The sequence below is a fragment of the Apodemus sylvaticus genome, chromosome 9 (assembly GCF_947179515.1).
Source record: "Apodemus sylvaticus chromosome 9, mApoSyl1.1, whole genome shotgun sequence".
Taxonomy (NCBI): domain Eukaryota; kingdom Metazoa; phylum Chordata; class Mammalia; order Rodentia; family Muridae; genus Apodemus; species Apodemus sylvaticus.
Window position 1 is genome coordinate 109,004,885 of NC_067480.1, and position 21,805 is coordinate 109,026,689.

The 21,805-nt window shown below is 46.0% G+C and overlaps 1 protein-coding gene across 2 annotated transcripts in view; it reads left to right on the forward strand.

Annotated features, from left to right (window-relative positions):
* Positions 1 to 21,805, forward strand: part of Npas2 (neuronal PAS domain protein 2) — a 184,506-nt gene that overhangs the window by 133,353 nt on the left and 29,348 nt on the right. For both annotated transcript variants that reach the window (XM_052193327.1, XM_052193328.1), the window contains exons 6-13: positions 2,606 to 2,726; positions 3,705 to 3,818; positions 13,728 to 13,846; positions 14,614 to 14,696; positions 15,444 to 15,550; positions 17,790 to 17,937; positions 20,323 to 20,407; positions 21,653 to 21,794. In XM_052193327.1, coding sequence (XP_052049287.1) covers positions 2,606 to 2,726; positions 3,705 to 3,818; positions 13,728 to 13,846; positions 14,614 to 14,696; positions 15,444 to 15,550; positions 17,790 to 17,937; positions 20,323 to 20,407; positions 21,653 to 21,794 — 919 coding nt within the window. The remainder of the gene's footprint in view (positions 1 to 2,605; positions 2,727 to 3,704; positions 3,819 to 13,727; positions 13,847 to 14,613; positions 14,697 to 15,443; positions 15,551 to 17,789; positions 17,938 to 20,322; positions 20,408 to 21,652; positions 21,795 to 21,805) is intronic.

Here is a 21,805-nt window from a genome sequence, read left to right on the forward strand (position 1 = left end):
AAAATGAAATGAGAGAATTACAGTGAATGAAGCCAATCAGCCCACAGATACTGTCCTGGGCGGTTGGGTTTTGTTGCTGCTTGTTTGGCCACGCCACACAGCTAGAGTTGTCTGGGAACAGGCACCTCAGTTGCCTCCATCAGGCTGGCCTGTAGGCAGATGAGAGGGAGCACATCTTGATTAATGATTTATGGAAGAGGGTGCAGATCACTCGGGGGGTGAGGCCACCCCTGGGCAGGTGGCCCTGGGTTCTATAGGAAGCAGGTTGAACAAGCCATGGGGTGTAAGCCAGGAAGCAGCACTCCTCTGTGGCCTCTGCTTCAGCTCCTGCCTCCGGGTGCCTAGCCTGTCCGAGTTCCTGTCCTGACTTTCAAAGAGCAACATAATATGGAAGTATAAGCCAGATAAACCTTTTCCTCTTTAGCTTGATTTTGGTCATGGTGTTTCATCACAGCAATAAAAACTCCAAGACAGAGACTGTCTGGGTGTGGTAGTGAAGGTGTGAGGGGGAGACAAGGATCTGAATGCCTCCTACCTATGAGGTGCACCTAGTGACCTGGTGACCAATTGGCAGTACCATTTATAGAGATGAGGACCCTAAATGTGAAGAGGACATGATGGGATTAAGATGTCTGGATTAAGATCTTTGGCTCTGTGGTCTGGGGAGTCTGAGTGGTTCATGGAAGGTTTGACCTGTGGACTTGAAAGAATGCAGCGGGGATTCGAGCTTAAGTGTCTATATAAATGGTGTGAGAGATGGGACTGGATGTGTTCACTAAGGGGAAATAAGGAGGAGGGAGGCTTTCGGGGAGTGGGGGGCCTGAAAAGGGGAAATCATTTGGAATGTAAATAAAAAATATATTGAATTAAAAAAATGTTTTCTCATGAAAAAGAAGAAGGAGGGAGGCGAGGCGGGGCGTGCAGCTTTTCTGACTTCACTGCAAGCTCCTGTCTTAGAATCTGTATTGCTGTGATGAAACTCCCATCCTTCTGGTCAAACTGCTGTGCCTCGGCCACAGAGGTCACTTGATAAAGAGTTCAGCATTCCATATTGACTGCTGCTATCTGTCCCAGATCAAGACTGTCCCCGCTTCTGGTTACATCCCCGAAAGTTCACAGGACTAAGTTGTACCTAGACTGTATGTAGTATTCATTTTGTATTCCCACTGTCTGAGCACCCAAGAAAAATGCAACTCTGTCACTGAGGGACCTGTGAGAAATAAAGAGCAGTGTTTTGCCAACCTAAAGGTCCAAAGGACTCTGCGTTCTCTTCATGCTGCTTAAATAAGTGATTGAACTCTCCCCAGGGCTCCACGTTACCCTCGCTGTCTCTAGCCAGAAGACAGGAGTATTGGCAAACAGGGCTCACCAAAGAAGGAGAGAAGTTGGTTCTTTGTACACATGTCAACCTAATACTTGAGGGTTTTTTTTCCTAAGTTCACAAAGGCCTTAGGCATGTGAGCAAGTGCAGAGTCCTCTTGCCTACAGCAGGCTCAACCAGTGGCAAGTTGGAAATTTTGAAATAAAACATTGCCCATCCTGATCATGTGCACACACCTTTTCCACATCATTAGTCTCTAAATGATACAGCTCTGTATGTATATGTATATGCATGTGTATATGCATGTATATGCATATGTATATGTATATATGCATACATACATACATACATACATACATACATACATACATACATACATACATATTGCTCAGGCATTGTGAGACCATTAGAGATGATCTGAGTCCAGATTCTGTGAAAATACTGTATCATGGTATCCACAGGAGAACCCTAAACAATCTCCTGGAAATATTGAAGAGCATCTGAAAATCCTTCAATGGTTTTATTCTTCAAGATCTTGGTATACAATGCACCGTGGTCCTTTTCACCTCTCGTTACCCCTCTCATCTCGCCTCCCTCCCACTCCCCTGGAACCTTTTCTTCTAACCAATATGCCCCCCTTCTACTTTCATGACGTTTCTTGTTTTGGTATGACCCAATGAGTTTAATCAAGGTTGACTATATGAGCACAGGCGCTATTTAAAGGAGCAACTTACCAGTGGCTACACAGTGGCTTCCCCTCCCCAGCAACCATTAATCGCCAAGAGCTCCTCAATGAGTGTGGACGCCCCCCCCCAAGCTCCTGGATGGGATGTGGACAGAGCAGGCATCTCATACAGGTCTTGGGAAGATAACCACAGTTGTGAGCTCATGAGTACCATAGCCATGCCATATCCCAGAGACAGCCTCCCAATCCTTTGGCCACATTGCTCCGTCCACCTCCTGGTCCCCTGGGCCACTGAGAGGGTCGTACATAGGCATCCCTGGGATGCCTTTTATTTGTTAATTTATTTTCAGTTAAGCCTAGGGCCTGTGCACTCTGAGCAAGCACCCTCTCATTGAGCCACAGCCCCAACCCCTGCAAAACCTTTTACACTGCAATTCTGAGGTGCAGAGGAGGAGTCCACGAGGGGTCTTCACGGGCCACGTGGCCCTCAGCTCTCATCCCTGAAGTCGTTCTGAGCTGCCAAGAACTCGGAGGCTCTGCCTTTGCTCTGAGGTTCACTCGGTCGAGCGCATGCCTTGTCTCTTTATTTTCTCTTGCAGTCGGATGTCATGGATCAGAACTTGTTAAATTTCCTTCCAGAGCAAGAACATTCCGAAGTTTATAAAATCCTTTCCTCCCATATGCTTGTGACGGATTCCCCCTCCCCAGAATTCCTAAAATGTAAGTCCGCCCTCTTGGAGTTGTTATTGGATCTGAAGACAAGAATTTTGCTCCAGCTAGAGAAAGGAGGTCAGAATGAATTAAGAAGGGAGGACTAATTTTAAGAGTAATTTTCCTCGTGACTCAAAACATTTCCAAGATCCTTTGAGGTATATTTTAAGTTGAAGCTAAAACTGGAACTTGGGTGCTGTAAGACATTTTAGCTTTTATGTGGAGAAGTTGAAAGTATAGCTTCAGAATAATAACGTGCTTCGAATGTATGACAAGCGATGCCTTTTTACATGAGCGTGATAAATAGGGCGGCATTCAGGGAGCAGGCTGCCGATCTTAGGAAACACTGCAGTGTAAACTCTCTGTGGCCGCAGATGATCAACTGCTAATTGAATTATTAGGTCGGAAATCCATATTCTGTCCTCCTGTGACTGTCTTCTGGTTATTTACGTACATGTGCGGTTTTATGGAAGCTTGAGATTTATATCAAAATATTTGGCAACCTAGATAGAAGGCGGGTCTCACCACACGCGCCCTAGCGGAGCATACGCAGTGGCAGGCAGCAGCAACGGCGTCTGCATTTGCTCAAGCCTCAGTCCATTTCCATGCATAATTGGTCCCGTCGTACATCTGATTTCCCTTCAAAGCAAAGCAAAAGAAAGATGAAATTAGAGAGAGCGGCTCTGTGTGAGCAGCTTTATTTTAGTACGCCATGTGAAAACAACCAGAACTAATCGATGCCGACATAACCAACCGCAGGCATCTGTGAGCAGATTGACTAATTGGGCCCAAGTATAGAATAGGGAATATGGATGAGCTGCGGGGAGAACGGCCCGGAGCTCAAAGAGCTAGAAGCCAGGTCCACTGGTCCGTCATGTGCAGAAAACCACGCAGGCCACGCGTGGAGTCAGTCATAGGCGTGCTGTGTTTAGTCTGGAGTCTGTGTAACCCTCCTCTCCCTTTCTCTTCTCTCCCTCTAACTCCCAGCTGACAGCGACTTAGAGTTTTATTGCCACCTTCTCAGAGGCAGCTTGAACCCAAAGGAATTTCCAACTTACGAATACATAAAATTTGTAGGAAATTTTCGCTCTTACAACAATGGTAAGCTTTAATCGTCCTATTCTTTCAATGGTGTCTTTTTTATCATGCAAGCGTCTATACTAGGTCCAAAGAATTCTTTCACGTCTGCGTTTGGATTGCCCTTTTTCTGGCGTGTGTGTGTGTGTGTGTGTGTGTGTGTGTGTGTGTGTGTCTGTCTGTCTGTCTGTCTGTGTCTGTGTGTGTTTGTGTGTGTTCACCAGTGTCCTCTCACATTCAAGACTGCATCTCGTGACAGTGTGCGCACTCACCCTGAACTGTATGAGATCCGTTTATTTGTTTTCAAGATGGTGAGATAATCCTGTGCACAGAGAGTTGACGGTTAATAAAGAGCAGGCTCGGCCTGCAGACTCTGCCAGACAGCCTATGCAGTGACACCCAGATATGCCCCCTTCACGCCCTGCATGTTTGCCTCTCCTGTACAATCTGCTGCACGTCTGAGGTAGTAGGTCTGGTTCACTATCTTCACTCGATATGGTCCCTGCGCACACTGACCATAACGTGGCGGTTTTACGGAGAGCCAGGAATCTGCATTGAAGAAATTATCACACAGAAGTCAGTATGATTTTCAGAAAGTGCCAAGACAACCAGCCGCCCAGCCTCTCACTGCAGAGACATGAACTCTGACCTACACTTGAACACTCGTTCTTACTTGTGACCCGAGCTCAATGAGAAAGCAGCTCTAATGCCAGAAATTTCCAGACCATGCTCCATTCTGGGTGAAGCACTAAAAGGCCTGCTTCCTTATTAGCTGTAGGCCTCAAACTCCACACAAAATAGAAAAGCTAATATTTCCTAAAACAGCAAAAAAAAAAAAAAAAACAGAAGGTGCTGATGGGAACTGTGGGGGGAGAGGGGATGACATCAGAAGAAAGCAGAGTGCGATGCGGAGCTGCAGAGAGGCGGAGGGCTTGTGGGAGGTGCAGGGAACACAGGAGAACAGCTCAAACTTCTGCTGCCTTAGTTACTACTGCGTCCCTCGGGACCGCTAACCCCAGCAGATCAGCCCCGGGGTTCCGGTAGAGCAAGCCAATGTCAGAGCACCACATCCTAACATGAGGCTAACTGGGATTTTTACTTCTTTCCATCCTAAATGATCCTTGACTGCATGGTATTTGAATAAACACACACGCTTCACTTAAAAGACTTCAAGGAGATGCTAAGTAGAGTAAACCTGCCAGGGTGGTTTTCAGGTCCTTGTCCAGGGATTTTGCTTGGATAGTATCCTCCATGGCTGGCTTGGCCTTTCAGAGGACCAGTCCATCCAGGGATCCATGTGGCTATAACCATAAAGGGGCAGGGGGATTCATGTGGGCCCCTAAGTCTAAATGAAGCCAAGGCCTGACCATGTCTGATCTGGCTAATCTGGAAAACTTGGTCAAAGGTCATGAGACAAAGTTGAGGAGCCATTACCCAGAAGTAAGTGGCAGATGGCAAGCAGGCCTTGGGTAGGAAAGCCAGCCCCGTGCCAGCCCCGTGCCAGCCCCAGGACAGCCCCAGGACAGCTAGATGAGGCAGTTTGTTAAAGTGCAAATCCTTAGGCCTTGTTCAAAGACACTAGTTCAAGGGACCCAAGGCCCAGGACCATGTGGAGTGACTATGGGAGTCATAAACTTCAAGAATTCATTATTGTATCATTCCCTAGAGATCAATAGTGCTCCTTCCAGTCAACTTTATTGTTGAATATAAAGGGCTGTTCAAAGTAGGCTTGAAATGTGCTGATTTGTTAAGAACTAAGCCCGCCTACCATAGGATCTAGTCACCCCACATCTTAGGAGGAACCCAAAGGAACAACAGCGGGGATTGAAGAGGCATTTGAGCCCATTCATAAAGGGGTGCAATTGCCAAAAGTTAGAAGCAGCCCCATTGTTCATCAGTGGTGAATGGATTACAAGTGCGCAGTATCTTTGTAGCAGACTGTCAGCCTGTAAGGGAGGGGATCCTACCAGATGTTCAACGTAGAGGAGCTTGGAGAAGCATTATACTAAGTACAATACACCTGCCATCAAAGGGCAGACATTGTGTCTGTCACGGGCTGGGGAAGGGACCAGTGAGGAGTTGCTGAGTGGGTATCAGTTCCCATTTGCTAAGATAGAGAGTTCTAAAGGTGGATGGCGGTGTCAGTATACAGGTGTGCTTACCACTACTTCAGAGTATATTTAAATGCAGTGTAGGGGCCGCAATGTTGTTCAGCGACATGTTCAGTCCCCAACACCAAAAAGAAAAAAGTCTAGGTGATAAACTTTATACTAAATAGTGCTTTATCATAATATCTATACCATGTGGGACTGTTGACCCTAACGATATCTGCTATAGTCTCAGAATATCATAAGCGGCACAAAGAGAAAGACGCCCTCGCTCTCAGACTGAGAACTAGGGGCTGCTAGTCCCTGTGGCCCTGTGTCAACAGTGAGCATGCTCAGTTCAAAGAACAACCTGTGATTGGCTAGTGAACATCAGTCCTGTCCCGCCCCTCCCCCTCAACTCCGTGAACTTGTATTTCTTTTACTAAAAAGTTTCCAGTGCTTTAAATCATCCCGTTGTATAGCACATCTTAGAAGGCTTCAAGGACGTAGGTAGGCTTGATTTTTACCTGAGTTGTGTTTTTTTAATTTTTATTTACTTTTTTATTTAGCAAGGCTTTATTTTCACTTCAAGCTGAGACAGAGTTGGCTGGCTTGAAAGGGTGTGTGGAAATTATGTGTGACTTTTTTAACTGTTTTTTTTAACTGTTACTGCTATAAACATGAATCATCCAAAGCAGGAATGTTGAAAGCAAGAATGCAGTCTCCCTCTAGAGCATCTTATATGAGCTGAAGTTAGAAAAGCCAGATCTGGACAAGAGTCCCCAGGTGTACATAATCACTTGGCCTGAAATCAAAAGACCGGAAGTGAAATGCATAGGCAACTACAGTTAGCAGAGAAACATAATTCTAATGTCAGTGTGACTAGACATTGCCTTGATGTACAGCTCGCTTAAAGCTCTTGAAGAGAGGACCTCAAGCATTCTCTCACCACAAAGAAATGACCAGCATTTGAGGAGGTACCAATGCTTGCCCTGATTTAAACATTGCACAACATACCTGGAACATCACCTGGTTCCTCCTTACTATGTATAATTGTTAGGAGTCAACCTAAAAAATAAGGGTTAGGGTATAGGTCACGGGTGATGGAACTCTCTAGCGGGATTCACTGAGCCCTGGGATTCCTTCTGAGCATGCGCAGAGAAGGGAGCGGATAATGCTGAGTCAGCGAGAGCTCTTGGAGACCCTCAGGGTTTGTACATGAGGCTCCAGTCTGCTCTCTTGTTGACACTTGATAACACCTTGAGGCTCCCCCAGCCTCTTACCCTTTGCCGTGGGGGTGGGATGGATGCAGGGGGAAACGTGGAGAGAGAGAAGATTCCATGTGTCCTCAAGGCTGAGATAATACTTTCTCGTGGGAGTTTTGGGACTCACTCGTTCACCTCTGTCCATCATCCCAGTTCCCACTGGGTAGTATAAACACCAGAAGTTGGCCAAAGACTTGAGCAAAATCTCCTTAATGTTTGCACATGGTGGTCACTCCTTAGCAGAGATAGACGGCCATTGGTCCCCAGTGTTCTAGGAAGAAGATATAAAACATGGGACTTCTTTATCCTGTGTGTGTTTAACATGTAAAGGAATGTGTGTTGGGAAATGGGACAAGAAATAAGTCATTTTAGGAGGGTTCCTGACCTGTCTGGCTCAGAAGAGTTCCTAAAGGATCCAGACTGGGCTGGGTGAGCATCTGCTGCCATCAAGCACCCTCGCTGGCCGATGGCAGTGAGATGCTCACTGCCCACAGCGACCCTGTCTTCCTCTGCTCTGTGCGCCCATCATTTCCAGAACATTGCTAAAATAAAAAGACTATTTGAACTATGTCTGCCGTATAGCAGATGTTTCCTACAAGGAGAGGCGAGGAGAGATTCTTCCTTTGGACAAACACACCACCCTGTATTTTTACTTTTCTAATTAAATATGTGATCAGAAAAATCTTCTTAAGCTCCGGGTACCCAAGTGCCACATCCACGCCCTACTGTTATCTGAGCAGGAAGACAACAGCGAGAGGAAGATCCAGAACACGATGACCGTCTGTGCTTTAAGGGGCCATAAGAAGCGGGCTCTACCCCTGATAGGTCATTCTATGGCAAGAAGAAAGCCGTCCTCTATTGGGTCCTCCCACAGCCTTGGACTGAAATGTGCATCTGGCTAAAATCCAGAACACAGCATTTCAAAAGTCTCTGGTATGGTTCCAAATAGGTCACCCTCAGCAAACATTCCGCCCTAGGCTTTCCAGAAACCACACACCAGAGCATAAAAGTCTCCTTGCCCTCATTTTACCTAGTCTTCTCTAACCACAGCACCAGACTGAAGCGTTGGCAGAAGCCAAGGACTTTTGGCTTCTAACTCTTGGTTCCATGTTCCCTGGACTCTCTGAAGGTTTTCTGGCTTTGAGGTTGTTGCTTTTGCATTCTGTTTCTCCCTGGCGCTAATTAGCTAAGATGTCTTAGGATAAGAGATCAGGACGCAGGCTCTCCAGAATACACAGGCATACTGAATACAGAGGCAAGGGGTTGGAAACCTTTTATAGGGAGTGCCCGGTGTGAGCATCGCTGACCTCTCAGAGCTAAAAGCAAAGTGTGTTCTCTGCTCAGCGAGGCAGCAAAGACTCCTCCCTCAGTGGTGGTCAGCCATCAGATTAGACAGCATTGGGGTTCAGATCGTGCTGAGTTAGAAGCTATTTCCCAAGGCCGTGATCTCACACTGTCATGTCAGATCCATATTACAAGGGAGCTATGAGGAATAGGCACACATTTATCAACTACATCTTTCTGCTCCCTCTCATCTGGGAGTTGAGAAACTTCGTGTACAAGATGGTCTATAATTTTAACTGAAAGCATATCAAAAATATCCAGGCAAGATGAAGGCCTCAAGAGGAAGTTCACTTTCCTCAACATATGAAGAATTTACCCCTGCCCACAGTAATCCTCAGGGAGAAGTCTTAATTCTTTTACCAAAGCCCTCTGGTCCTTTGAAAATCTCAATGAATTCTAGGAAGTAGAAAGGATTTCAGTGAGACGTACAGAGCAATTTTTCTCAGTTTAGCAAACTGCCAACCTAGCCCTCTCATGGAGCTCCTGTCCGCTAAGCAGACCTGGCAGAAATCAAAAGAAGCCAAGCATGAGGTGCCACGTGGGCGGTGCTCAGGCTAGGATGTGGCAGAGAAAGTATGCTACTGGCTCCCGAGAACGCCGATAGCTGGCAGTGCAGAACATACCCAACAAAGCACGCTGCAGACCCTGACATCTTGCTGCTCAGAACATACCCAACAAAGCACGCTGCAAAGAAGAAAACATGGAGTCTAAAATCACTTAGCACTTCGTTAGCAAGAGACAATGCCTTGTGGATGGACTAGGGAAGTATTTTCCTTTCAATGGCTCCAAACGATAACTAAACACGCCGTCGTCGTCGCATGTCTGTCAAACTTAGCCAGTTAGGAACCGCCTTCTGCTGAGCGAATCTCACCTCTGACTGCTAAGCCATGTCTTTCTAGATATCCTCTCGTTTGTCTCAAGAAATGTCGAGAAAGTCAGCTCATTCTGTGTGGACTAGTCACGTGCTTTCTTATAGACTTTGCAAATAGCACATCAGCAGCTCATCTGAGGAGCGTGGCTAGCTGAGGTGACTGAGCTGCTGGCTGAGGGGGACATGGTCAGGATATTTTCCTCCTTCTTTGCTGCTAACTAACACTCATTGCTAGCTCTAATCCTCCCTTCCCTTCATTCCTAAACCCCATGAGATATGTTCCCTACCACCTGAGATCCCCAAGCCATGTGTCCACTATTGTAACTCACCTGTGTCCTTACCATGATTGATAGATACCGTCTTAGAAAAGCTCAGAGCTTGAGAACCTTTAGACCAAACATTTAAGTCTGAAGATCCTAAGCCATGTCCCCCTGCATGGGAGCTCCTGTTAGACACTTCCGCTGTTCGTCAACCCTTGAGGGTGATACAGCATGGAAGTCCCGGCCACCCTCTTACCCAAGCCTTCTTTGGAGCAGTGTCCATCCTTCAGTAGGTAGGATAGAGAGCTAGCCTGAATGCCAGTGACTTCTAGAACTCTCTGAGAGTGGTAGAGTGGGGGGACTGTAAAGAACAATCAGGTCCCAAAGTCTGTGTGCCAGTTACTGGCGAAGGCCAGAATGTTCTTCCTGAACTGAGCCCTAAGCTCAGTTTGAGTGTGGGACAGAAGTCCTTCCTGAGGGGGTCATCCAGAAACCCGAGAACCTGCTAGGTGTAGCAGAACCCCTGTGCAGCACTGGAGATAGGGAGCAAGACCTAGCTTCGTGTGGGAAAGACTTGCTTCCCAGCCTTTGGCAAGGATAGCATCGGTTTTGAGTAAGCGGCCTCTGGAAGGAAAATAGAGAGAGAAAGAGAGAAAGAGAGAGAGAGAGAGAGAGAGAGAGAGAGAGAGAGAGAGAGAGAGAGAGAGAGTGCCTCCAAGGTCTCTGGCAAACCAGAGAAAGCAGGACTGGGCTGATAGGCAGTGGCAAATCCTTCTGAGATATAAGGAAGCCAGTTGTAATTAGATGTATTTTTTCTATTATTTAAATTGAAATAGGTCATTGGATCCTTAATTAAAGGGCTTTAAACTACCTTGGAATCTAAGGTGCCCGAGTGTTACTCTAAGCGCTAAATATGCCTGGGCAGCACATGCGTGTTGCCCCTGGAACGTGCGAGGGCCCCGTGCTTTAAGTAAAGTCATTTCGCGCTTAGCCAGCAGCATGGATGGGGGCTGCCTCCTCTTGCTTCCTATGCAAGGTCTTCCTCTTAGCCTCTACTCCCTCTGCGCCTCTGTTGAAACATTCACCCTGATTTCCTGTCACCGTTGGTCACCATGGGTCAGGTGCTCAGATGCCTCAGACTTTGGATAGGAAAAGCTTGTTTGGACACTCACTTTGGGGCCCAGAAATGAAGGACCATCTTGGCAAGGATTGAGGGGGCGAGGGGTCAGATTTTCACCTTTGAAGCCTTTGAAGTGATAAAAGTGCAGATAAAACTATTGGAAGGCAGCCAGGCCAAATGGAAAGTCTGCAAAATCCCACTGAATGACTACCACGCCAGCCTCTGCTGCTTTTGAGGAAGGAACACAACACTGGAGATGTGGGGGGTTCCCACGTCCCCATCTTCTGCCCCTTTCCACAGGCAATCAGGGAAAAGATCCTTGCCGATAGCCAAGGGGTAGCTCAACCCAGGTGTGTCAGTAGAGGGAGAAGAGGGGTGCCGCCTCAAGTCCCTAGCGGGTCCTCAGAAATCTGCCTCCAAAGTCTCAGTATTCCAAAAAGAGTCAAGAGAATTTTATGAGCTAATTATCTGGCAGGGTAATGTCTCTTCGGTTCGAGCAGGGAGTATTTCACATCTGGGAAATTTTAATGTTTTTTTTATTACACAGATGTTCACGTCTGCAGACCTTCCCTTCTGTGGGATTGTTTTCCTTCCCCTTAATAAATCTCTTGGCTTGCCCCACACAGTGAGCTTACAGCAGTCTTAAGCCAGCTCTCAACAGATGTGAACTCTCTTGAGATCACTAGTTGCCATTTTACTCACTTTGTGTTCGTGTTTGGAAACATTTATTAGTATTTATGTGAGTAGATTCAGAGAATGTGTTTGGTAAAGTAAATTTATTCATGTCAGTGGGGAGCAAACCACATCATTTCCAAACCTATAAATATAGAAAACAAAAAAAAAGTGATTGGGAAGCTAAAGTATAATCCTGCGGATTTCTTTTTAAATGCATTTGGTTTTCTGATGTCCCATATGCTTTTGGTTAAATTGGAAAGCATAATGATACTGAAATTTGTTGAGTGTAGAAAGCGCAGGTTAAATAGTCACCCATCACTGTCCACTGGGGGGCGGCTTGTTTCCAGGCACTTCAGACACCAAGACCCATGGCTGTTTGGGTCCCTTGTATAAAACAGAACACCCACATACCCCATATATTTTAAATCATCTATACCTGACTTACAGTGCCTAGTGCAATGTAAATACTACATGTTTTTACTGAATTGCTTAGGAAACAATGATGTTGAAAAGATGTGTGTGTGTGTGTGTGTGTGTCTGTGTGTGTGTTTTCAATAAATATATAAATATATAGTGGCTTCTTTCAGATATTTTCAGATATATGGGATCCATAGTTGGTCTATTTTGCAAATTGGGAAAGTCTTAGTTGTAAAGAGTCAACTGTAAGCAGTCATAATTTTTAAAGAGAAGGTTGCATGGTCCTCTACTCCAGAGACCCTGGGCCTTGGCATGTGCTTAGCCGTGGGGCTCTGGAAAGTGCCCGTGCCTAAATTACGGATCTGGACAGAGAGCATGTGGTCACACCAGCGCTTCTAGGATCTGGACAGAGCACCTGTGGTCACACCAGCGCTTCTAGGGGAGCCAGCCACACTTTGGAATCTGAGGATTCTGTGGATGCTCCAACTTGGTTATTTTCATATCTAACTGGGTTCTTTCCTCACCAAATTCAGTCAAGATAATAGATTTTTTTTCTGGCCCAGAATGTCACTTAGTTCTCCATGAAGAAAGGTCTGGTGACCTCTAGGAAGGACTTGACTGATATCAAGTGGTATCTTAGGGGACGTGCTGGGAGCCCAGGATAAACACTTTGGTAGTCATGAATTAAACCCAAGCCCTTTACTCCCTGAGAACCTGGGCTAGGACAAAGATCAGGGGGCTCTCACTCTGTTAGCTTCTCTCTGAGCGACTTTTCTGGGCCTCAGTCTCCTCAGAGCTGCTTAATATGTGGCTGGTACCAACATTTAACGAGTTAAGTGAGTCTGGCTCAGAGTTTCAGGATTTCTCCATTGTGCTGCTGCTCTGTGGCCTGTGATGGGGAGGATCACCTGCGTGTAGCAGGGAGCACAGAGCACACAGCACATAACAGAGCAGAGCTGCTTAATACATGGCTGGGAGAGAGAGAGTTTGGATGAAAACCAGAGTCTTACCATCTCTTTCAAGGGCAGATACCCAGAAGCCAAGAACATCTCACTAAGTGCCACCTCTCAGAGGTTCTACCACTTCTAAGCAGCACCAAACTGGAAACTGAGCCTTTACTACACAGGTGTTTGTAGAACAGCCAAGTTCGAAGCTGTAACAACCTCTATCCCAAGGACATTTTCTCAGGGGCCCAGCCCCTGCATCATCCCAGACATCCCTGTCAGATGAGCTCTGAGATAGATCCCTTCATGCGTGAGAAGACACCACGTCTTTACATGGGAAGATCTGTCGTACTATGAAATTTACCCTTAGAACATCAGCAGAAATCAGCATTGAGAACCCCTCTTGTAAATCAGCAGTTCTCAACCTGTGGGCTGTGACCCTTCTGGGGGTGGAACAACCCTTTTACAAGGATTGCACAAAAGATCTCCTGCATATCAGATATTTACATTACAATTCATAACAGCAGCAAAATTACAGTTATGAGGTAACAATGAGATAATTTTATGGTTGAGGTCACCACTAGAACTGTATTAAAGGGTCAGCAGCATTCCAAAGGTTGAGAACCACTACCACAGAAGGAGGCCTTGCATTACAGAGCAGTTTCCCTAACACGAGAAGGAAATGTTGAAGAGCTCGTAGAAATGAAGGTCAGTGAGGTGTGGCTAATGCCATGGCCTGGATTCCCAGTTCAGCCTCTAGGAAGATGGCCTAAAACAAGTGCCTATGTTTCCTTATGTGTGCCGCGGGAGTGATAGGTCTACCTAGATCATTGGGCTGTCATAAAAACGGAGCAAGTTAGGATACAAAAACTCCTGAAAGCAGTGATGTGAGGTAATGGTTAGCTGGTGTCACCAGGCAGGGCTAACCTGTGTGTCTCTCTCCCTCTCAGTGCCTAGCCCCTCCTGTAATGGCTTTGACAACACCCTTTCCAGACCCTGCCGTGCTCCCCTAGGAAAGGAGGTCTGCTTTATTGCCACTGTGCGCCTGGCAACCCCGCAGTTCTTAAAGGCAAGTTCCATCGGGGGAACTATTCCATCGATGTCGCCTTGGTCGCGTGTCGTTAATCATCCTGGTAGAAGAGAATAAAATTGCAGTAAAGTCAGTTTTAAAAATTAATTTTTGAAATGCTAAATATCTAGTTTCTGTGCCTGCCCCCATGGCCCACCCCAAGCCCCAGGTTCCTGTGGGTTGTTTTTGAAGGAAGCACGCATTGCCACGGATAGGTCCACGGAGATGTTGGTGGCTAGCTGCAGGATACCCATGGTTGCACTACCATTGTGCGCTGAGTAGGTGTGGCTCAGACTGTGGGTCCAAAAAACCAAAAAAAGCAAAAAAAAAAAAAAAAAAAACCAAAACAAAACAAAAAAACCCACAAGAGCATTGATCATAATTCCCTCTTGTGGTCCCAACTCACATCTCTGGTACAAATGTGGATGGAATTAAATTAGTAATTCAGATTCAGATGAAAAGCCATCTCCACATGTTTGCCATGATTTCCAGATAATGGGATGGGGAGGAGGGGAGGGGGAGGCACTGTTTGGCTCCTAGATCGTTTTCCCAGTTTGTGAAATGAATTGAGGATCAGCTAATACGGAAATTAGCTACAGATGACAAATTTCAGTGCAGTACTATTTGGAGATTGTCTCAGATCAGTTTTAACTTGTGGTTCCCATCCTTCACTCCTTTGAACCAACCTAGGGTGGGCATCTGGCACCCCAAGCAACGTTCTGCCTTTTTATTTTTATTTTCTTCTTCTTCTTCCTTTTCCAACACAGGAAATGTGTGTAGCTGATGAACCTTTAGAGGAATTCACTTCGAGGCATAGCTTGGAATGGAAATTTTTATTTCTGGATCACAGGTTTGTGAGGAGAAGAAAACCATATTTGAGTTGGGTCCTTTTCAAGTGTTTTTGCATGGGCCTGGCTCCACGTGGGAGACTCAAGTCCAGCCGGTCCGTGGTGGAGAAGGTCTCCTTGGCAGTAGGGACAGTTGTTCCCAGCTGTGGGGAAGGTCTGTGCCCTGACCTCCTTGTGCCTGCCCTGCTTGCGATCGGGTCCTATATTCAGAGTGATGCCTTAGCCCAAGATGTCTTTGGGATGGTCCCAACTCAGGCCCTTTCTGTTTCCCAATTGGCAAGAAACAAATGTGGGGAGAGAAATTCTCCGATTTCTTTCACCGCCCTTTGATCCTTCAGCCCAGTTCTTCATCTTTCCTTCCCAACATCGTTCCCCGCTAAGAAATGAGCAACCACCCTTCCCCACCCTTTAATTTGGGCCATTGGGCTGGATCAGTCTCCAGACGTTTGAAATTCCTCAATATCTTTAAGTTCTTATTATTATTAGGGCCAGGTTATCCCAAGGGATGGAGTGCCAAAATGCTGAAACAAATGGGTTCTTTATAAATACAGACTCACTGGCCCTCACTGGTGTTACATTGTTACGTTGGCTGTTGTTACATTGTTACGTTGGCTGTTGTTACATTGTTACATTGCTGTTTCCCTGCCTCCTGGTTCTTGGTAAAAGAGGCCTCCATGGAAACTAAGCATGCACACTGTTACAACCAGCTTGTGAGTTGTTTGTGAAGAGTTCCCCATGTCTCCCTGCAGAGCCCCTCCAATCATAGGATACCTGCCCTTTGAAGTACTTGGCACCTCAGGCTACGACTACTACCACATTGATGACCTGGAGCTCCTGGCCAGGTGCCACCAGCACCGTGAGTACCACTCACCAGCCTGACCAGGAGCCTTGTGTTTGCTTTCCAAGGGCCCAAGCAGCGGACTGTGTGCCTCTGGAAGCCTGCTTGCGGGGTTGGGCAAAGCATATGTCCCACGCAGTGATAGTGAGGGCTAACGGGACTCTCTCCTACACTGAGCCCTATGGGGCCAACATGGAATTGATATTGCCCAGATCCTCAGCAACATCCCACTATCATCCAGAAAGTCATGCTTATTAATCCTAATCAAAAAATTAAGGCAGGGCTGGACTTTCTTTTAGGTTATGGAATGCACTTGAAAGGTAAAATACCAAATGCTCTGCCTGCTCTTGAGACATCAGTGGCTGACTACAAGGCTAAAGTTGATCTCCTGTCCTCAAATACAACATTCTCAAGGCAGTGGCTTTATAGCTTGACTTTCCCAGTAATCATTCTTTTTGGACATTCACCCAAAAGATGCTCATAACTGTGGCCAGCATCTCCTGGCTGCCTTCCGGTGGGGTCTGCTGAGAAATCCAGAAGCAGATGACTTTACAAGATACTGCTAGTATGGAATGGGTATGTGCAGGTTAAAATCAGAGAAGGCTCTGTGCCACAGAAGAGGGGAACATTCCAGCAAGCATTTAGGTTAGGCCCCATGCCCTGGGAAAGCAAGAATTACAAGCTTTTCCAGTTCTCATTCACAAGAAGAAACAACCACTCAGAGTCATTTTCAGTGCCAATGCTCGGCTTTGAGTAAAAGCGGTTTCCATAACACTGAGCTATGGATTCTGATAAATGGTCCGTGGGCATTTTCTTCAATAGATGCCTTACCTATAGGAGCTGTTCAGACCTTCTTCTCTGTGCTGTCCTTGTTGACAAGCGCATGCTGCAAGTGCAGCTAAGATCTGTTGAGATATAAAGTTCATCCTAACCTTTACCTCTTGCTCCTCAAAATGTAGTTTAGACAGGCTGCACAAGCACCAGATTAGCTTCAGCTGTGGACTTGAGGGCAGTCCTCCACCAGGAATCAGGAATGAGAAAATCCACTTTCACAGTCCCTCCACTGGGTCGGTCTGCACATTCAGATAGGAGAAGCATGTCCACTTTAAACCTCTGGCTGCCTCTGACTCTTCTAGCATAGAGAAGCCTCTCAGACCTGCCCAGTGTCTCTGGCAAGATGTGTTTGCTTTGTAGAGCCCACGCTTCCATTCGGCTGGCCCTCCCTGCTCAGAACTGCATTGTTTTGAGGCCATGGTAGCTCCACTTCCCTAAGTAAGATTCCTCGTGACGGTTTTCAATACAAAATGCTAAATTTTGAGCACTGTGGTAATAAAATCCAAGTTGGTCTCCTTCCTCAGATCCATAATTTATCTTTCTGCCCCACACGAGCTAATAAACCACTGGCATGCATTCTGTCCTGCATACCCCCTTAACTCCTCCAAGGAGCCATCTGTAGACAAAAAACTCCAGGCAGTTATGCAGCTGCAGGGAAAACCTGAACTGTAGGCGTCCATGCCAGACTCTGTTCTAAAACGGAGTAGACTGAGACTCAACTGTGGACGGCAGCTGTGGAGTCTGTCCCTGGGTAGGTAGAGGTCAGGTCTATTTTGGGTCCACCTCTCCCAGCGCCTGGATACTCTCTCCTCGGCTGGGCTCTTGATGTTCCTAGGCGTCACATCTCCAACAGGAAACTGAGTCCCAAGAAAGCCAGGGTCTCCTTGTGCTTTAAGCTCCAACTGAAGGAAGTCTATCCTTGTGTGCCTTTGTGTAGAGAAGAGCTCTTTAGGCCTCTGAGCATTTGAGAACATATGGATGCTTGCATTAAGAATTCTTCCATTTGGGGCTAGAGAGATGGCTCAGCAGTTAAGAGCACTGACTGCTCTTCTGAAGGTCCTGAGTTCAAATCCCAGAAACCCCATGATGGGTCACAACCATCTGTACAGCTACAGTGTTCTCATATATATAAAATAAATAAATAAATCTTAAAAAAAAAAAAGAATTCTTCCATTTGACTGAGTGTGACTAAGTCAAAGCATTTGCCTAATAAAATTGAGGCCCCAAACTCAATCCCCAGGGCTCCACAACCCACAAAGAGTACTAGATAGTGTGATAACAGTCCCTTAAAGTACTATACAACCAGGAAACAAAGTAATATTTGGTGCTGTCTCCTACAACGTTTGGAGTCATAAGTCTTGGGGGAAAGGTCACTTTTACATTAATGTGCATTACATACAGAGTCTGCTATCTTTCCTCCTAGTGATGCAGTTTGGCAAAGGGAAGTCATGCTGTTACCGGTTTCTAACCAAAGGGCAGCAGTGGATTTGGTTGCAAACCCACTACTACATCACCTACCACCAATGGAACTCCAAGCCAGAGTTCATCGTGTGCACGCACTCAGTGGTCAGGTACTGAGTGGCCTGGGCCTCTGGGAGGTACCTGGGAGGGTGGGTAAGGCCCCTCCCCCAGGACTAGGGAAGGGCCAGGGACGCTGCATGAGAGGAGAAACTCTGGCTAGCTTCAGCAGCAAGCTGGATAGTCAGAACTCAGCCCCTGCCCAGGTAGACACCCCCTCTCCTCCAGGCCTGGGCCTTCCTGTGAGTTTTCAGTCAAGCCCCTTTGAAAGCTGCCAGGATATTACTTAGTAAGTTTCTGCTTCGGTGACCTACTTACATATTTTTCCCTCATCTTTCTCCAGCCCCCAGCTTTTCCTTGCTGCTGTTTTTGAGAGGAAAATTAAAATGTTGCCACCAAATAACTCAAACGCATACTTTTTTTTTTCTTTAAGGCTTAAAAGCCCCCTGCCGGTAGCTGAGGTGATATATTAAGAGAGCATCTGGGCTGCCTGTAGGAAACCGGCCCTGGGGGTCCCCAGCAGCCTTGGGGAGTCCTCAGTTCAGGACAGATAAGCGGGAAGTCAAAGAGTAACAGTATTTCCAGCATAGCATAGATGTATCCTGGGTTGATTCCCAACTCTCAGAGGTGAAAGGACGTGGTCATTGCCCCGCCCTCCATCAGCACAAAAACACCAAGAAAACAAGTTGGTCAGAGGCTGGTTTAGAAGAGATACTTTGTGCCCAGCACAGTAGCATACTCCTATAATCCTAGCATGAGAAGCTGAGTCAGGAGGATCTCAAGTTTGAAGCCAGCCTGGGCTACAGGGTAAGACCTTGTCCCTGAAAAAAAAAAAATCTAATAAGATAATAAATAGCCCACCCTTCTATCAAGTGGATTTTACATCTCTACATAGCTAATCACTAATGTAAAATATTTTAAATTATATTCATATTAAAAATATACAAGCACTTTTTCTTCTCACTGTTCGTAAAGAGCACAGTATATTACCTACATGCAAAGCACTTACATTACACTGCGTGTTAGAAGGAAAGTACCAACAGTGTGAAGTCTGCAAAAGGGCAATGTGTAAATGCTACCCTGGTTTATGTTAGGGATTTGAGCATCTGTAGAGGGATGATATGTATGTGTGTGTGTGTGTGTATGCGTGTATACATATGTGTATATATGCATATATATTTTTATATATGTGTATCTGTGCATATGTATGTATATGGATATATGCATATGTGTGTATATGTGTATATACATATATATGTATGTGTGTATGTGTATATATGTATATGTATATGTGTATATGCATATGTGTATATATGTATATGTATATGTGTATATAAGCATATATATGTGTGTGTGCATATGTGCATATGTTTGTATGTATGTATATGTGTATATATGTATATGCATATATATACATGTATATGTTTATATGAGCATATGTATATGTGTGTATATGTGTGTATGTGTGTATATGTGTGTATATATATGTATATGTTATGCATATGAAGATGGGCACATGCCTGTGCATATATATGTGCATTAGTATGAGAAAAATAGGGAAGCACTGGCCTTTCTCAGTCATTGACCTTACCTCATTTTATCACACCATGCACCCATGCTCAGACTCTCTCTTCGGCTCCCAACCCATCCTCTTGGCCTCCCTCAGCCAATGGCTTATGGCCAGGGTCAGTAGTCATCCATTGCTTCTCAAGCTGTGTCTTTTCCAGTGGACTGCTCAGTCCCCAGGAAAGGGTACATGGCATCCTGCTCTCTCCTCCACCTCCCCAACTGTAGGAGGAAGCTAGGTCTGGGAGAGCATGGGGACTGAACAGAGTAAATAAATAAGGGATCAGACACTCTATGGTCTCATCCCAGTGCCCTCCTAATCCTGCAGCTCCATCACAGAGTTATCTACAGTGGACAAAAGGGGTCCCTAGATTCAGTAGTGGCCGGGGACTGGCTAGTTCTAGGTGTGTGTGTGTGTGTGTGTGTGTGTGTGTGTGTGTGTGTGTTCCATAATGAACATGTTTGAAGCACAGTTTTTAATTCTTTACAAGCAGAAGCTTGTCAACATATACATGCATATATATGCATATACATATATACATGTACAGCTTTAGTTCTTTACAAGCAGAAACTTTATCAACAAATAAAAATATATTTTAAAAGCTACCATATCTGGAGAGTTCAGGAAATGAAGGGATGGAAAACAGTGGGGAGAGAAATAAAATTGACCCAGAATTGGAAATAGCTGGAATATTAGAATCTTTGCAAGGGAATTAGACAGGAGTGAGACTCGGTCCCCTGAGCAGGTCACTGGTGGGCTTCTTTGTACCACATTCTCTGAGTAGGTCTTATGTAGAGAGCCCCACATGTCCCTGTGGGTATTGCCTTCCTAGAACGTCCAGGCTCCACAATGATGTCTCTTTCCTGAGCAGTTATGCAGATGTCCGAGTGGAAAGGAGACAGGAGCTGGCTCTGGAAGACCCTCCCACAGAGGACATGCACCCCTCTGCACTGAAGGTATGTTCATCCCTGCCCAGAGAGAAGGGCTAAGCACTGGTAGTTCCCATGGGTTATTCCGAGAGATACCAGGCTAGCAAGGATGGATTCATCTCTACTAAGCCCTCGCTGGAGACCCACAGCTCTCCCAATGGTTTGTGGGTATTCACTCATTCACCCTCCATCATGTCCTGCAAGGTGGGTACTGTATGCTCTCTTCCCTCCCTCCCTCCCTCCCTCCCTCCCTCCCTCCCAAGGACAGGCTTGTAAAAAGCTGGCTCAGAAACAGCCTCTGGACTCAAGGAATGGCTTGGCAACTTCCCAGCCTTCCAATGGTGGCTATAAAAAAACACAGATAAAGTGGCAGAGAGTAATTCCATCACCCACTAAAGTGTGGAACAATCCAAGGCCACCCGTGTTCCTCTCTTAGACTAAGCTTTATTGTACTGCCTCCTGCACTTTCTGGCTTTGATTTTTCTTTGTGGTTACAGAGCACAATGCTTGCGAAGCTACCGCCCCACACCTCCCTGTTGTTTCTGACCCAGTGTTACAAGATTTTAGTTAATAGCCATGGTAGTTTTCTTCTTCGGCTAAAAAAAAATATCATAACCTATTTGCATACACTATGACTCTTAAGGTTTGGAGCCTGTCCACCAAAGCTTCTTTTTCTCCCATCATACCTTGCTTGGGGTAGACATGACCTGGTAGCCAGGACCAGTTGAGAGTCAGATATCAAACGATGAGAGACCATGGGCTCTTTACCTGTGCAGAGAGCAAGTGGAGAGGCAGTACAGCAAGAACCTTGTGAAGGCCCGGTGGCATGTAGCTCATCGCCATGTTAACAATCCGGGGCTAATTGTAGCCCTACTGCGTTCTGATCTCCCATTTCAGAAAACCAAAATTCTGGGTGACGCGATAACTATTTTAAGGAACAAATAGGATGTGCAGTCAATGTCAGGAATATAAAAGAGAGAGAAGGTGCAGATAAATGTTGTTTGTAAAGTAAAGTCTCTTGGTGATGTCACAGCACATGCCTTTCTACTCCACCCAAATGTATTTACAATGTTTGCTAATAGGATAGATCATTTCTTCCAATTTCTTCCAAATTCTTCTATGAACTAGAACTAAGGTCATGTTTTGCATTCATTTGTAGAATCTTAATGCTGAAGCTTATTTTGTCTGTCTCTCTCTCTATGTATGTGTGTGTGCGTGTGTGCGTGTGTGTGTGTGTGTGTGTGTGTGTGTGTGTGTGTGTGTGTGTTTCAGGAAAAGGACTCAAGCCTGGAGCCTCAGCAGCACTGTAATGCACTTGACGTGGGCGCCTCAGGTCTTACCAGCAGTCCTTCCCCATCAGCCTCCTCGAGGAGTTCGCACAAGTCCTCACACACGGCCATGTCAGAACCCACCTGTAAGTACCTC